General features: G+C 45.8%; 1 protein-coding gene across 8 annotated transcripts in view; it reads left to right on the plus strand.

The window, feature by feature from the left end:
• The window catches only part of FGF1 (fibroblast growth factor 1), a 101,361-nt gene that overhangs the window by 60,208 nt on the left and 23,915 nt on the right, over positions 1-17,238 (plus strand). For 5 of the 8 annotated variants that reach the window (XM_081826930.1, XM_081826934.1, XM_081826931.1 and 2 more), the window contains exons 2-3: positions 198-400; positions 13,185-13,288. In XM_081826930.1, the coding sequence (XP_081683056.1) occupies positions 232-400; positions 13,185-13,288 (273 nt within the window). In that variant the 5' untranslated portion in view covers positions 198-231. The remainder of the gene's footprint in view (positions 1-197; positions 401-13,184; positions 13,289-17,238) is intronic. The other 3 variants (XM_081826935.1, XM_081826936.1, XM_081826937.1) reach the window with 1 other exon arrangement.

Below are 17,238 nucleotides of genomic sequence, written 5' to 3' on the forward strand. Positions count from 1 at the left end.
TCCCTCCCGGGCCAGAGACCTTTATTCCTTAACCACTGCCCACCGCATAGGCCTGTTTCCTGTGGCCATCACCTGGGCAGTCTGTGGTTACTAACCCACCAGGAGCCCCGTGCCCTGAGGCTCTCCTCCCCTTCTTGAAAGGGTACGCGGCACCTTTGCCGGTGGGACATTCTACAGGGTTGTCTAATTTCTTACAGCCTTGAAAGCGCCGTAACCAGCAGCTGCTGAGCCATGGCTGAAGGGGAAATCACAACCTTCACCGCCCTGATGGAGAAGTTTAATCTGCCTCCGGGGAATTACAAGAAGCCCAAACTCCTCTACTGTAGCAACGGGGGCCACTTCCTGAGGATCCTTCCGGATGGCACAGTGGACGGGACAAGAGACAGGAGCGACCAGCACAGTAAGCACCCATCTCTCTTGCAGCCCCCTGCCTTCCTGGTGTCTTCCTTAGTCAAGGAGGCGAGCAGGGAAGCTATCTGCCTAGGGCTACCCTTTCTCTTCCTGACACACTCAGCGGCAGGGTAACATAAATGTGTACAGGTCTAGGTGTGGGAAATAACACACTGTGAGAGCTACAGCCTACCTAAAGGGGTCCTATAGCAAGATTGTAAAAGGACTATCTGTTGACCTAACATAACTGCTTTGAGATCAGATACAGCTGCCAGTGTTCAGCTGTTGTGGGTTTCTTTAACTAGTGAAGAAGGGCCTGGCCCCCAAGGCTGGTGAGGGCCCTGCCTGCTCTCTGACAGGAGGATCCACGTGAGGCAGGGGGGCAGTCAACCCTACACAAAGACCTGGGCTCAGTTTCATGGTCATGGACACTCCAGCGTATGTTCCCACAGGGCTTGATTTGCGAAATCCTAGCTCATAATCATAGTCTTACACGTCGTAAATTACGCAGCTTTTGCTCTGCGTATCATGCAGATGTGGTTGTGGTAACCGGGAAGGGGTAAAGTCATTCTCCAGATCTTACAGAAACTGGAGAGCGAGAGCAGTGGGAGCCAAATGCTGACTATCTCTTCCGGGCTTTCCTGCCAGCTTAGCTCTCAGAGGGCGTTGATAAATGGACGTATGACTTTAGAGAAAAGAATCGTCGTGACTATCTAAGAATAAAAATCTCTTCCTTCTGCTTTAGTACTTTTCACGGTGGTGTGTCTGTTTGATATTAGGTGTCTGGGTCCTACTGTGATGCTATCAAGGATTCCCTGAGCCAAAAGTCGGAACTAAGTTCCTGCTTAGAGGGTCAGTGATCTGATGGGTAAAGCACACTGTGAATCAAGAGAAGAAAAGTGTAGAGGTAGCAAGTAAGGGTCTACAGAACAGGCTTGAAAATGAATGCAAAATACTGACCTTGATGTGATATACCAAATAGTCTTAATTATTCATGTAATATGCACCCAATTGCAGGCTGTAAGCACAAATGACCACCTCAGTGGTGCTCACTCTACTTTTAAATGCAAAGGTCGTGGGGTCGGAAGCCGCCATTTATGGACCAGAGGCATTGTCTCTTCCTTCCCACTCACCAGGCAGACCCTTGAGATAAAGAGCAGGAAGGCTGATGTTGGGACTTGCAGTTGCAGGGTCAGATTTTTGGGGGGGTTTGTTTTGATGGCTTGTCTTCAAATGGGCCTAGCAAATGCCTTATATTTGATGGAAACTAGGTACCGGAGTGAGGCAAAAAGGACTCTATTTAGTACATTAAACATATATATGTATATAAGTAACATTTACTGCAAACAAATGGACTTAGATTGTAGTCCATTATATGAGGCAAGCTCTACAATTTGCGTGATCTGCCCCATACAACACAAGGGAAAGAAGTTTTAATTCCTCTGGGATTTTAAATGTTTCTCATAAGTCTTACCCATCTTCTGAACCAATGGGAATGCTCTCTGGTGCTCAGACTCTCAGGGGAAAGACAACCATTATGCTGTGTTCCTCAGGGTTAGGCTGGCTTTTCTGGGAAATCTTGAATTCTGGGAAAACAAGACACTACAATTAGGACTTCCAAGTACTGGAATTTCTGTACAAATGGCATGTGATTTCATTGTTGTCATCCCATCATTAACACTATCAATTGCATTCTGGGTATGTAACATTGGGACAACTTCTGAAAGTGCTGTGAATTTGGCCACCTGACCAAAGCCGTCAGGAACCCCTGGAATGCAGCACCAGAAAGCTGTAAGAGTAGGTGTGAGGAGGTCTACATCCAAGTAATGCTGGATCGACTGTTTGCCAAGTGACCTTGGGCTAATTATGTAATCTTTCTGGCCTGACTTTTCTCACTTGTAAAATAAGAATAATACTACTTGCATCGCTGGTTTCTTGGGAGGATTAAATGACATGATCGAGCACAGTGCCTGGCTCAGGGTAACAGCTCAGTACAATACTGCTGTTGTTGTCCCCCATCACATAATCAAGGCTTCGATATATTCAATCCAGCATGTGGAAATACAGTATAATATTTGAGGACCTTCCCTTCATTTTTTTCTATAATATTGTCTCCCAGGAAGGTCAAGGGTCTGGATTCACGTTTTGATTCGGGGCCTCTTTGGCAACATTCAGAGTTGTGTTGGCCTATTTATTTACTCTAGAACTAGGAACATGGGCCAAGGAGGACAGAAATCAGAGTAAGTGGGGGTGAGTGAGCAGAAATCCATCTCTCTACTTGTGAAAGCCAGGAGAACGGGATAATTCACATACTCACTGCAGACTCAAGGGGCCCTAGATTTGGAGTCAGAAAGCTTGAGCTCATATTCCTGCACCATCACTTTCTGACTGGGACAGCACTGAACAATGACCATTCTCCCCATTTTGCATAAAATGCTCTGCAAAATAAATGTCAAGTCCCCCAGCCCAAGGACCCTTCCAATCACCCCTCCTGTCTAAAAATGTAGATGTCTCCAGTGTTCCCAGCTGTCTAATCTTGGGAATAGTATTGAGACTCAGCTTCCCCATCTGGGGAATGGGAATAATAACACGGCCCTGTGTGTCTGAAAAGTCTTAAAAGATCGTGCAGGCAAGAGGACTCCCAGGCATGGCTGTACCCGCTGAATGTGGTTCTGTCGCCCTCTACTGCCCAGTGGAGGTACTGCCAACACACCGTCTTCATTTCAAGGGTCATTCTGCATCAGAATCAATCTGGACAGGGCAGGCTCGGAGACAGTAGATGACCCTGGCTTACCAATTAGTACCCTCTGGCGAGGGGATGGTTTCTATTCCTAGATCATTAGTTTGAGCATGACTAGAGATTGTGGTCACAGGTACAGAGCCATACCCTTAAGACTTCCGTGAGGAAGAATATTTCTAAAACCCAATCAAATATTGAAATGAATCTACATACCAAATAGAACTGCATGCCTTCCAGCTCTACAAGGCAAAAAAAAAATAACTCTTTTCACAGCTTCTCTTTGTCGGCAACCAGCGGATCTGCCCTGGGCAAAATTGGGATGTTTTCAAAACTTATCATCTTCCTACTTCCAGGAGAGTAAGTTTCCATGTACCTAACACAAGGCCTTTCTTGGAGTGGTATAAACCTACGACAGATGCTTGTGCGCAGACCACGGTAATGTAGGCCTGAGTAAAATGTCCCCCTAACTCCTCAAACCACGGCTGTAGGCAGTCATCCATACAGGCTGTGACCATCTGTTACAACGCCATTCTAGGAAAGCCAGGCAACACCAGAGTAAGAGCTGCAGACCTTGAGACGAGGCAATGGGTGTTAAGGTGCAAGAAGATTCATGGTGACTCCTATGGCTTTCCTGTGGGACATGAGTAGATGGCGGCATCACCTTGAGAGGGAGGATCCTGGAAGAGGAACAGGCACAGGGAAAGATGACCAGTTTCATTTCAGACACAGAGTATTTGAGGAGTGCCTCTTGTACCATGCATATCTCCTGGTAGTTATAATTACACTTATTGTGTGAGTATTTAATGGTTTCCCCACACACACACTAGGCTCCCTGAGGTTGGGGACTTTGTCTCTTATAGTTCAACAATGCAATTCTGTGTCTAGTACATTGACTGGCACTTGGCATAATGCCCAATAAATGTGAATTTGATGAGTGAATGAATTGTATTCGTGGCAGATAAATTCAAATTCAACAATAAATTCAGTAAATTTATTGAGCACCTGATTTATGCCAGGCATTGTGTTAGATTCTTTCATTTCCACTTAACCATAATCTCACAAGGTTATGAATTATCATCACTCTGCAGACACTGAGCTAACCGGGCCTGTGGCCGGTTAATAAGTGGGAAAGTTTAAAAGAGGTCCATAGCTTCTTCTTCTAATACTAAGGCTCTTTCCATATACCACTACGGCCCCTGACATCAATACCATGATGGTGGTCTTACCCCATGAACTGATTAAATAAACATAGTGGAGGGGCGCCTGGGTGGCTCAGTCAGTTAAGCATCCGACTCTTGGTTTTGGCTCAGGTTGTGATCACAGGGTTGTGAGATTGAGCCCCGTGTCAGGCTCCGTGCTCAGCATGGAGTCTGCTTGAGATTCTCTCTCCCTCTCCCTCTGCAACCTCCTGCTCGTGCTCTCTCTCTCTCTCTCTCTCTCTCGATCTCTTTCTAAAATAAATCTTTAAAAAAAAAAAAAGAAAAACAAACCATACTAGATTCACACAGCCTGTAACGTGGATCAGAGGGGTGTAGGTGCAGCTCCCTGTTCACTAGCTCCTTGTCCCCCTGGGGAAGTTACTTCCCCACAGGCCTCTGTTTCTTCATTTTAAAAACAGTTCCCATGTCCTAGGAAAGGAGGAACCTTAAAAGTGGTATAGCACATAGAGGTGCTCCAAAAATGTTATTCATCATCACTCCTAGGCTTACTTGACCTTCTTCCTGTAACCATCTGATCTCTGTAGGCTGTTAAGTTAAATGAATGTTAGCCTTGCTCACGGGATTTAGTCTTACTCTTTATCTCGGTATCGCCAGGACCGTCTAGGTTTGGCGCTCTCAAGGCCTGGAATGTAGGAAAAATGTGCCCAGGCCCAGCAAGCCCTGCCCTGTCTAACTTCTCTGGCAGAGAGAGCAAGCTGTGGTGGGCAGAGCAAGGAGGGGCTCCGTGTTCCATTCTGTTCTTCCTGCTGCACTTTCTTCTCGGGCAAAAGGGGACATGATTTATTCCTCAATGGGTTGAATACCTGAATGGTAACTGGAGAAGAACAAGTTCACGAGCATCCCAGATCTGCAGCCTCCTCCGTGACCCACACCCCCTTGCCTCCCCAAGCACACAAGAGGCTGTGCGGGGAGCAGGATTACTGGCACTGCTCACCGCACAAATGGAAATGTTCCTGAGCAAAGTGTGTGCCAATCAAATATTTATGAATCAAACCACATCCTAAAGGCACTAAGGGAGTTCACTGGTCAGAGGAATGTACTTTGCAGCCCTTTATAAAGGGCAGACTCCTCTTCAGTGAAATCCCTCCCACCTCCTTGTTTGGGGGCCATGCAGACTTCAGTTTCTGGTATGACTCGGCACCCCGTGGTAAAGGCACCTGGCTCCCCACCAGCTTGGGCTGCAAGTCAAGACAGTTTTTCAGATCACCAAGGTGGGCAGAACTGGGCCCTGCTTGCAGATGCCACAGAGCAGGGCCGGTCTTCAGGCAGAAATGCTCCCTCAGCCCCTGCAGGGTGTTCCCACCTTGGTGGGATGTGATGCCAGAGGTCGCCCTGCCCCTCCTCCCACTCACCCCTTATCTGGTTATACAGAAGAGATTTTTCTAGATAGACTCCTTTTTTTTTTAATATCCACAGTCCAAGGACTATATCAAAATTTTCCAGGCATCTTTTTTTCAGACCCTAAAGCAGAAGCAGACACCTTTACACATTCTAAGAAAAGTCTTTTTCATATATATATGTATTCCAAACCACTGGAATTTTTTTTCCACAAACTCACTGTTTTTTTTTTTTCTTCTCCATTTTTCTCTAATGTTTTACGGAGCCCAGCTTGGGGCTACATTTTAATTATAAATGCCACTGACATAAAACAACCTCACTGAGTTCTGAATGAGGCTGACCTCACTTTGGGTAAACACAGCAAAGGACGGGAAGTCTCCGACCCAGAATAAACTCGGCACGTAATCTTTTTTGGCCTCTCTTTGGAGAGCAGAGGTGGAAAGCAGGCTTCAAGGCCACAGACGTGCTACCAAAGCAGAACCTCCCTCTGCACTCATTTGTCCCCTGAACGCACCAGTTGTAATCTTATCTTTAAAAATTTCTGGGGTAGGAGAGGAAGACGCGAGGATGGCTTGGGGCTCGGAACCATGGTGCAGTGCCCCAAAGCTCACTTCATCTTGGCAGTGGTAGGCTCGTAACACCTTTCCCTTCTTTCTATCCTTGGAAAGTAAGAACCATGTATCTTCCTGTGAATAAAAGTACTGCTAAGAGCTAAGGGAAGGTACTGCGGAGAAGAGAAAACCAGGGATATAGGCATAGTTCTGCAGAAAAACAGGCACACTGCCTAGTTAGGGGCTGGCATGTCCACCCAAAAGCTCTGGGTTCACCTTGATGTACGTTCCTCCAAGTAAAAAGCCCCATGAAGGGGTCCAAACTATAAGCCCAGGGCAGGGAGGAGCACGATCCACAAAGGTGGAAATTACATTACAGTATTTCGACATTTAGCTTTGATAAATGGGCCATTCCTAAACCAGCACACCCTTCTGCGTTTCCTAGTAAAGAAGCAGGGCTCTGGATGCCACTGGGCACATGATGGTCACAAATCCACCAAGCAAACACTTACAACCTGTGTATAAAATACGTAGCCCATTTTTTATACTGCTTTGTAAATTTGACTTTCTCTAAGAAGCTTATGTCTATCTAGAGTAACTTTAAAAAAATTTGCTGGTGAGGGGCAGAGAAGAGGCCCAGCCGGGGGCAGAGCCTCTGTGCCTGTGCAGGCCGTGGGGGCTGGGAGAACTGGGGACCACAAGAAGGCAATGAAAAAATAAATAAATAAAATAAAACAACAAATTAGAAAAAAAATTTTTTTTAATTAAAAATTGCTTCCATTTCTCCTGCTATGTCAAAAGTGGAACAACAAGTACTCTATGGACTAAATGACTTGTCTCATTTTTCAAAAAGTACTTGCCCTTTCATCCTGGGGATGTGACAGAGCCAAGGACCTTCCTGTCACAGATAGCAAGTCCTAAATTCCCTGCCCGGGATGAAGAAAAGCTGTTCCTTCCTGTTTGCTCAGGTGTTAGTTAACCTGGTGGAAGGTGCTGGAAAAGGAAACTGAGCAGAGAATGGGGGGGCCCTAGTGCCCCCTCACCCCTGTCCTGCCTCATCAGCTTTCCTGGCTCCCTGTCACCTCCCAAGAAGGCTCACCTTTATGGATACCTAGGTTTGGGTCTACACGGGGCCTGGGTCAAGCCTGAGCTGGGTCATAGGGCATCAGGGGGGAGTCAGGAGCAAGCAACGGGAGCCTTGGTCAGCTCTGAGTGTTTGCCCATTGACTAAGAGCAGAGCCTTATACATCAGCTACGGCCCCGAAAAGGAGAAGTCCATGGTCAACAGCAGCCCCATCACCCAGACTGAACCAGGGTCACCCGGTGGCTGGGTTTGCCCTGGAATTGTGCTTTTAACAAAATGAAGAGCTAGGACAAAGGGGAAGTTCCTCCCACTGCCCTCCCCAGCTCGGCCCTTCACCTCATCCTCCCCAGAGCAGCAACTGGTATGAATTTGGTCTGAATCTAAGGCACATTTTCCCATTTTAGTCCCTATATATTCATGACCTATGCACACTGTTTTGTGTTTTATACAGAATTTCATCAAGGATTTACTACATTCTTTTGCAATTTGCTTTTTTTCACCCTACATTATTTTCTGCTTTTCTTTGAAAGATAAAATATATATATATTTTTTCTACCTAATACATACGTGTATCTACCAATAGTATCTAGTACATATGAAATAGAGAGTTTCTGCTGTAGCCGTTGCACTTGTGTTTGCTTGTAGCTGAAAAATGAGTGGAGTTTCTCTAGTGTGCGTCTTTATCATTACAGGGTCTGAGCCCCCTCGGCTCCCGGGGCGGGGTCCCTGGGTGGCACGGGGTGCGAGTCTCTGCACGCCACAGACGGGCAGGGAATGTGTGCTGACTGAGCGGTCTCCAGGCCCTTGGGTGTTGCTGCGAGAGGGAGGAGCTGTTGCTGGGCCAGGCTGTGTGGCTACCGCTCCCCTTTCTGAGCCCCCTTTCTCACACACACTCCTTCTCGCTCCTCCTGGGCAGCAGCTGCCAGAGCTGTAGGTTGAGAAGACTGGAATGGAGTCACTCGAGGGAGCCAGACACCTCGTTGGTTCCACAAGCAGCCCTAGCTGGGTGTTACTCCTTCCTGCCAGGCCTGCTCGCAGAGGATATATGTTTAGGAAACTTAGCCAGAAAGAAATCCAGTGAAAATGAGCTATGAAACTTGGACATCCTGGAGAAATAATATTTACAGAGGAAACTCTTGAGACGAACTCTCACCAGTGCAACAGCCCTGGCGTTGGGGCTCATGGCTGAGGACTGAGTCCTGTGCCAAGCTGCTCCGGCTCATGCGTAACTCCGTGAGGCTTTCACGTGGCCAGCATGGGAGTCCACAGTCCACAGAGGGCGAGCTCGCCTCTACCTGCCCACGCCCCGCCCCCGAGAAAGACGAGCGGAGACTAGGGAATGAAAAGCTTTCTAAAAACGTTCCTTGCTGACAATGATGTGTCCGTGTAGGTCCATCAGTTGTAACAAATGTACCACCGTGATGGGGGTGTTGGTAATGGGGGGCTGCACACGTGTGACAGCAGGGCATATACGGGAAATCACTGTATCTTCCCTTCATTTTTGCTGTGAACCTAACATGGCTCAAAAATACAGTCTATTTAAAGAAGGCATCCTTGATTACACAAAAGGACCTGTCCTTTGGGATTTCTGCAGCACCTATAATGTGTTCGAATAAATACCTACATAATGGGTGGGTAGGTGGAAAAAAGTCCCAGGCAACCAACCTAGAGCTACAAATGGGATCCTGGATGACTATCCGCCATCTGTACATCTTGTCTGACCTTGAACACAAGGGGATGCGAGAAGCGAGAATTTGGCTGGATTTGGATCCATCTTTCCCATCACTGGAGCCCAAGGTGTTGTATGAAAGAGAAGAAAACACAGGGTACTTGCAATACTCAGAGCTGGGCTCTGGTCACGATGTGACTCCTGATTATAAGTATAATGTTGGGTAAAACATTTTGTCAGCAAGCTTCAGTCTTCCTCCCTACAGGACAAAACCACTGCCACCTTCCTCCAGACAATGCTGGGAGGAGCAATGAAGTCACCGTAGCTCCGTGGAAATGACAGTGACAGTCCTGGGCCCTCACCATGCATTAAATCATTTAATCCTCAAAACAATTCCATGAAGCAGGTACTATCATCACGCATAAGGCAACAGAGCTAAATAACTTGCCCAATGATCACACAGCTAATACACAGCCAAGCCAGAATTTGAATTCATGTAGTTTAATTCTGGAACCCACACTCTAATTTTATACTGTTTATACCAGGATAGAAACTAGCACGATGCCTGGCATGTTTAGGTGATCCATACACAGTCCCTTCCCTTGGTCTCTCTTAAACATACAGGATTATGCTGAGAAACTGGCAGGAAAATGTATGTAAAACTTCTCTGAAAACCATAAGATCCAATGAAAACACAAAGCACTAAAAAAACCCCAATTTTACTGAGATATCATTCATATACCGTAGAATTAACCCGCTTATGGTGTACAAGTCAATGGTTTTTCTTTTTTTTTTTTTTTTAAGATTTTATTTATTTATTTGACAGACAGAGAGATAGTGAGAGCAGGAACACAAGCAGGGGGAGTGGGAGAGGGAGAAGCAGGCTTCCCCGCCAAGCAGGGAGCCCGATGTGGGACTTGATCCCAGGATCTTGGGATCATGACCTGAGCTGAAGGCAGACGCTTAACGACTGAGCCACCCAGGCGCCCCCAGTGGTTTTTCTTAATTCACAGAGTTGTGACTAGCTCCACAATCAATTTTAGGACATTTTCATCTCCTGCAAAAGAAACCCTGTACCTCTCAACCGGAATTTCCCCTTTGCTCTCCCCACCCTCGTCCTCAGCCCCTGGCTACCACTAATCTATGTCCTGTCTCTATGGGTCTGTCCATTCCGGACATTTCATTTAATAGAACCATACAATATGCGGTCCTTTGTCACCGGCTTCTTTCACTGAGCACGTTTTCAAGGCTCATCCATGTTGCAGCACGTAGGAGTACTCCGTTCCTTTTTATGGCCGAACAATATTCTGTTGGTGCAGCACTGCTGTGAAAGGCATTTACTTAGATGTTAGAGCTGGGAAAAACTTTAGAGACTGAATGCAAAGCCTTCCCCTGTTACTGATAAAGAGCCTGTGGCCTCGAGGTTAAGGAGCCTCGCCAAGGTCACCCAGCGGGCTGGTGGAAGAGCCCGGAAAGCTCTCAACTCAGTCCCTCTTACTTCATTCCACAAAGCATTACTGGAAACATGATTCAAAGTGCACAGCTTATTGATGATGGACAGCGGGATCATCTCTGCAAATATTGGCCTAACATCATCCATTTGACAAATCTATCTTGGCTGAACTGGTGGGCAAGACACAGTGTGAAGTGCTACAGACCTACGGGCAACAGGACAGAGACGATCCCTGTTCTTTCCCTGGGTACACATTCTCCCGGGGAGGCAGGAATAAAGGAGCAAATCCCTAAATGACAAAAACAATTGTTCGCCCTATAAAGTGCCACAGAGAAAACAAAGGACTGAGAAGGCGGACAATGGGGGGGGACCCAGGTGGCATTGGCAGGGGCAAGGTTGTATACAGACAGTTGTGGGGGCCTTGAGTGGGAAAGGCCTCTCTGAGGAGGAGCCATTTAGGCTGGGGCCTGGAGGAGGAGAAGGACCAACTGTGTCAACATCAAGGGTTAGAAGGTGCCAGACAAAGCATCAAGCGTGGGAGGTGGGAGAGAGCTTGATGTGTTGGGGGAGTTAAATGGGTGGGGCAGGGTGAGTGGGCGAGCAAGTGGTGTGGTGTGAGGCTAGAGCAGAGGCCCAGATCATGATGGAGGCCTTCTGGCCTGTTCTCTCATGACTACCCTCTCCGACTAACCCAAGTCAGGAGGACCCGTGGGAAAGGAGATCAGTGGCTTCCGGTTTCCTTCCTGTGAATTAGATAAACTCCACTGACCACAGGAAGCTAGAGGAGACCCTAGTCTCTGTAGTGAACACTTCCAAGGACAAGAAAACTGCATCTTCAGTAAGGGTGAGTAACTATGTATCACTCTCAGGATGAATCAGAAGATAAGGAAAACAGAGAGAAATGAGAAAAAACAGACATATTAATAAGGAAGCGGTTAAATGATCACGGTGTAGCCACATAGTAGAACACGGTGCAGCTGGCAAAAAGAATGAGGTTAACTCTTTCAGTGCTGCACTGGCAAGATCTCCAGTTGGTTGTTAAGTTTGTGTTAAAAAAAAAAAAAAAGGCAGGAGGGATAACATGTATTTGCCCAGTCGCACAAGGGAGGCTGGGGGACAGAGGCAATAGAAGGGAGACTCTGTCTCCTCTTAACACGGTTTCCAAGTTCGAAACAGGTGAATGTATTTCCTATTCAAAGAAATTGAATAAAGCAGGAAAACAAAGAAAAGGCAATGAGGGGTCTCCAGCTGCCAACCAGAGTCCGGTGTTCCTTCCAGCCCACACTGCCCCTCAGCCTCTGACTAAGCTGACCCTTAGGGAGGTCAGCTTGTGCTCCCTGGGAACGGGGTGCTCACTGGTCCTCAGTTAGATTTTTCACCCCTAGTCATCACGATGGTTGTGATGACTAGTCTAGTGACCAAAGAAATCATCCAGAGAGCCCAGAATTAGTTTTGCTTCTCAAATGTGAGCCATTAAAGGATCTCCCCCTCTAGAGCCACCAGGGGGAGAATGAACAAATGAAGAATTATTGAGTGGCTGTCGTACTCCAGGTAGTGGTCCCACAGTGGGCAAGCCTCCTTAGGGTTATTAATCAGTGTAAATGGGGAGTCTAACTCAGAGGAACTCAGCTCCTTGCCCTCAACCTCATAGTTTCCCAACCGCAGCACTATTGACCTTCTGGGCTGAATAATTCCTTGTTGTGGGGGCCACCCTGAGCATTGCAGAATGTGTCACTGCATCCCTCGCCTCGACGTACCATCCTCACTGCAGCTAACACAGCCCAAAATGTCTCCAGATGTGGTCAGATGTCGCCTGGGGAACAACAGCACCCCAGGGTGAGAACCACTGTTCCCATCCCTGCACTTCCAGACAACTGCTTTGTCTTCCCAGTGAGAAGCTGGGGTTCCCCTCTGCCTCTGTCTCAGCTGGGCTGTCGCAGAGCCTGGCAGTTGACTGAACTTCATGGTGGGAGAGTTCCCCGAGTTTCAGATGCACTAATCAATCCAACTTCCTGGGAACCTCTCTGTCTGGGAAAATAACGCTATCGGATTTTTTTAAATAACAATCTAGGGGCGCCTGGGTGACTCAGTCGTTAAGCGTCTGCCTTCGGCTCAGGTCATGATCCCGGGGTCCTGGGATCGAGCCCTGCATTGGGCTCCCTGCTCAGCGGGAAGCCTGCTTCTCCCTCCCCCACTCCCCCTGCTTGTGTTCCCTCTCTCGCTGTGTCTCTCTGTCAAATAAATAAATAAAATCTTAAAGAAACAAACAAACAATCTATCCGCGAGAAGCTCCCATGGCAGAACAGGCTGGGGCCCTAAAAAGGCACCCCCAAAGCAGGTTGCTAATGAAAGCAAAACGCACTCAGGCTGGCCAGCTGCCCACCCTGCAGCACCTAGGAGAGCGAATGTCGCTCACTCCCTCCTGTGGTTACTTCCCCGCCAGGAGGGGACAGAGACAGGAAGTGCGTGAGGGGTCATTCTGTAACCAACAGGGGGATGGAGGGCACGCCCACCAGCATCTCTCCTTCTCTCAAGAACATCACTCCCAAAGGGCAGCTTTCTTTGGAGGGCAAAGAAAAAGGAACTGTATTTCTATGTTTTGATTAATTTGAGGCTCATCCTTGAGGGCACTGAGAAATGAATGAGCAGAATTTTCCATGGCTAACTGTCCTGGCCGCCAGGCCCTATCGGCAAAGGTTTAGTGTTTATTTACTTTTGCTCGTGTTATTTTTGTTTCAGTTCAGCTGCAGCTCAGTGCGGAAAGCGTGGGGGAGGTGTATATAAAGAGTACCGAGACTGGCCAGTACTTGGCCATGGACACCGATGGGCTTTTGTACGGCTCAGTAAGTATGAGGCTGACATGCTTCCAGACACGGCCAAGGTTTGAGGTTTCCAGAAATCTTGTTACACTGAGTGATGCAAACTATAAAGCAACAATTAGTCTCTGTTTGTTATTTTTTCCAGCAGGATTCCCACCCTCTACCGTGCCTTATTTTAGGCGCAGGCATGAAAGACTTTCTTGTGGTGCTCTCTCAAAATACTCGAACGTATTATCACCTAGACACAGAGGAGATATTGATTGAAATTTTAGTAACTCCTCAGTCAATCATTTCAGAATACCTATTTCCACTTCATTCATTCATTCCAAAAATGTTTCTCCAGCACCACTGCATGCTGTAAGCGTGTTCTCTACGCTTTTCACAAAAATTATAGAGCCTAGACTCTAGCATGTGACTCATCACCCAATAAACCTTCAGCAAGTGCCTCCTGTGTCTAAGTACTGAAGGCATGTGGCGAATGAATGAGCTACATCCCTGTCTGAGCGTTTACTCAGGAGCTAAAAATCCTCCACATCTTTTGCACCATCCCTCCTCTGGGTAATGCTTTACACAGGTTTGACTCAGTATATATTGGTCTTTGTGAAAAAAGAATGGAAACACACAGTGTGATTTTTGCCCCTATTGGTATCTCTGGTAGAAGATTTAAATGGAAAGAGAACTAAAGCCAATGGACCCAAGTTTTGAAATGATTTCTGAATCTCAGTGATCCTTTCTCTATATCCTAACAATCGATCATTGAGGCTTGGCCAAACTCCTTTCTTCCCTTTTATGAAGATGTCTACAAAAAGGCAGCTAGTAGGGGGTTTTGGTCGGAAGCCCCCTTTAACTTACATCAAATTGCCAAGGGGCATGGGCACAGAAAACTGCCTCTTAAAGCTGTCACTTCAGCCAGGGTTCAGGATGTGAGCACAGTTTGGTCTTTCAGGCCGCCTGCTAAGGGTCAGGAGATGAGACTGTCAGAGTAATGAGCAGCCTCCTGTAGGCTATTTGCTGAAATATGGATTAAATGGGACAATTTTAAAGGGTTTGGAGCTAGGTAGTGACTGCTACATAGGAAGTAGATTTTTTTTTTAAGATGGTTCTTCTACTTGGTAATAAAATCAATCAACCAATCAATCACTGAATCTCAGACTCAAAACTGAATCTCAATTCTCTGCAACTTTGGCAAGTTACTTACCTCCTCTGAGCCTTGTCTAAAATGAAGATAGTAATTGATGGTGACTACCACATATAGGGGTTAAGAGGGGTCAGAGAGACAATGCACAGAACCCACCCACCAATGTTGCTGACACACGGGAGGTACCCCATCAGTGAGAGTTATAAGACAAATAATAAGTTTATAAATCCCTTCTCCTCATTATTTCATAGGTTACATTTTTAGTTTATGGCTTTTCCTCTTTTAAATCAGTTTTGATATTTAATATAATCTTCTTTTACTTGTATAAAAATATTGAGGGAGAACCCCCAAATCCAATTGACTCTGGGCTCCCACTGTAGTCCTGCCCATCACTGTACTTCACCTGAAATATTCAGAGGGTAATCTTAATATATTATGCCTAATAATCTATATATTTCTCCACTAATAATGACAAGTTCTAAAATATCTCAGAGCTCTGCCTCACACTCTTAACCAGTTTTAGGTATTAATCCACCCTGCTACAAATTTTTATGTCTGTAGAAAGGACATATTACTTTAAAAAATAAGTTTGAGAGGCTATATATCAAAACATTAATATATGTATCTCTAGGGGTGGTAAGTGGCTAATTTTACAATATGTGAATGCCTGTCTTATCCAAATTTTCTACAGGAGGCATATGTCACCTATTTAGTGGGGGAAAAAAAGTGTGCTAAATATAAAAAAGAGAATAATTTTTAAAATAGTCATGAATCAACTGTTAATCTCCAGGCCCTTGGCATTGCACCAAGTGCATCACAACTCCTGACAAATCCTGGTTGAGGGACAGACGGAGCTCCTCTGATGCGGCCCTGCTGACTCAGCCTGTGACTCAGCAGCTCTGTGTGTGTCAACTGCCATAGTGTAACAGAGACATCAGGGGAGGGACGTGGCCGTCCTCACCTGCGTCACAGAACGCAGGCCTGAACGCCCACTGAGGGGTGCCACGGGAGACCCTCCCTGCAGGGAAGTGGGTAACCCACACATGTCCACAACTGCCTACCTCCTCCCACACCCAAAAACGTGCATCAACCGCTAACGTCTGGATAAGTTCCTTTAGGGGCAGCAGCTACCCAATTAAATATTAGTTGTCTCCCATCTTATTCTAAAAGGATCCAAAGTGTCTCACCCAGATGTCATTGCACGAGACTACAAATGAATAAGAAGCAGGAAACATCTTGTTCTGTAGTTCCTTACTAATCAAACGTGCCCACAAATAAAGAATAATGAACAACAAGATTGGAAACCACCAGGAAGGGCATCACCCACTCCTGTGGGTGAAGAGATAACGTTAAGATCACGTGACTTGGAACTGGAGCAAAATCAATATACAGCATACGTATTTTATATCCAAATATAATAAATGTATTCTAAAATCCTGATGAATAGGAAGTTCAAATGCCTGGGATTCTTCCCACTTTCTAACAGATGAACTCCAAATAAAACAGTAATTGTTGGTAGATATTTTTAAAGTAACTGCACTATTGAATATGTCGTAGTGATCTTTCCAGCTTAATAAACTGGCAACTGCACTGGATTCCACTGTATGGATGTGCCCCTAGCCACTTAACCAATCACCTTTCCATGAAGATGTAGGTCGCTTCGAATGTGTTCCCATTATACCCAGTACTTCAAAGACCATCCTCGAAAATACCGTTTTACACTTGCTCAACTATCTCCCTAAGGCTCAATTCCTACAAATGAAATTGCTGGGTCAAAGGTAATACATATTGCCAAACTACCCTCAGAAAATTGCTACCAATTTATCTCACCAACAGTGCGCAAAAGTGCCTATTTCCTATGCTCTCACAATACTAAGCATTGCAAATTTTTTTTGTTCTTTTCAGATATTACAGCCAACCTGTTAAATTGGTTTTAACTTGCATTTTCTTGTGAGATTGAATGTTTTCATAGGTTTATTCCCCCCCCTTTTTCTTTAAAGCAGAGATAGCATGCCATTTTGCTAACATCATCAGCCTCTATCCGTATGGCCTTATCTATGTCCCTCCGTGTTTACATACGTAAAGATAGGAGGAAGTATGTTCATCACTGTTAACAGTTGCCTATATCTGGGTGGGTGGCTTTGGGGTGGTTTTTAATTTTTTTTTCTTTTTTTAAAGTAAAGTTGTGATTTTTTTTAAAAGTGCAATTCTTTAAAAAAAAAATACAGTGCAATTCTTTGTATAAGTAGGTCTTTTTATACATAGGAAAAAATAAAGCTATGTTCACTTTTTAACAATTTTAAGTTCCAGGATAATGTTTCATGCTTAGGACACATTTTGTACAAGTGTTTATATCCCTAACAAAGCTAAGGCAAAAATGCTGATATTGTTAGTGAAAGTCACCAGGATATAAAATAATGTTAGTAGGTTTTCATTTATTTTTCAATCCAAACTTAAAAACCCTCACCACATCACGGTTTGGTTTTACTGATTTTGGCCTTTTTTCAGGGTCATGTCCATGTGCCAGGCCTTTACAGAGACAAAAGGCTCAGCCCTGCCCTTGATGTGCTATGTGGTCGTTCGGGATCTTCCCAGCTGGGAACTCTAGGGTCCTGAGGACAGCAGATGGCAGGGAGCTTGCAAAAACAGTAAATGAATTTGAAGGCTCACTAGGTGCTGGGTCCTGTTCTAAGTCATTACCATTACCATTACCCTCAGAGACAGGTCCCATTATGATCTCAATTTTCCTGAAAAAGAAACTGAAGGACAAAAGGGCCTCAGTAAACTCTCCCAAGGTCACATGGCTAGTAAACAGAGAAACCTCACTGAAAACCAA

The sequence above is a fragment of the Leptonychotes weddellii genome, chromosome 7, assembly GCF_054177405.1.
Source record: "Leptonychotes weddellii isolate Sample4059 chromosome 7, ASM5417740v2, whole genome shotgun sequence".
Taxonomy (NCBI): domain Eukaryota; kingdom Metazoa; phylum Chordata; class Mammalia; order Carnivora; family Phocidae; genus Leptonychotes; species Leptonychotes weddellii.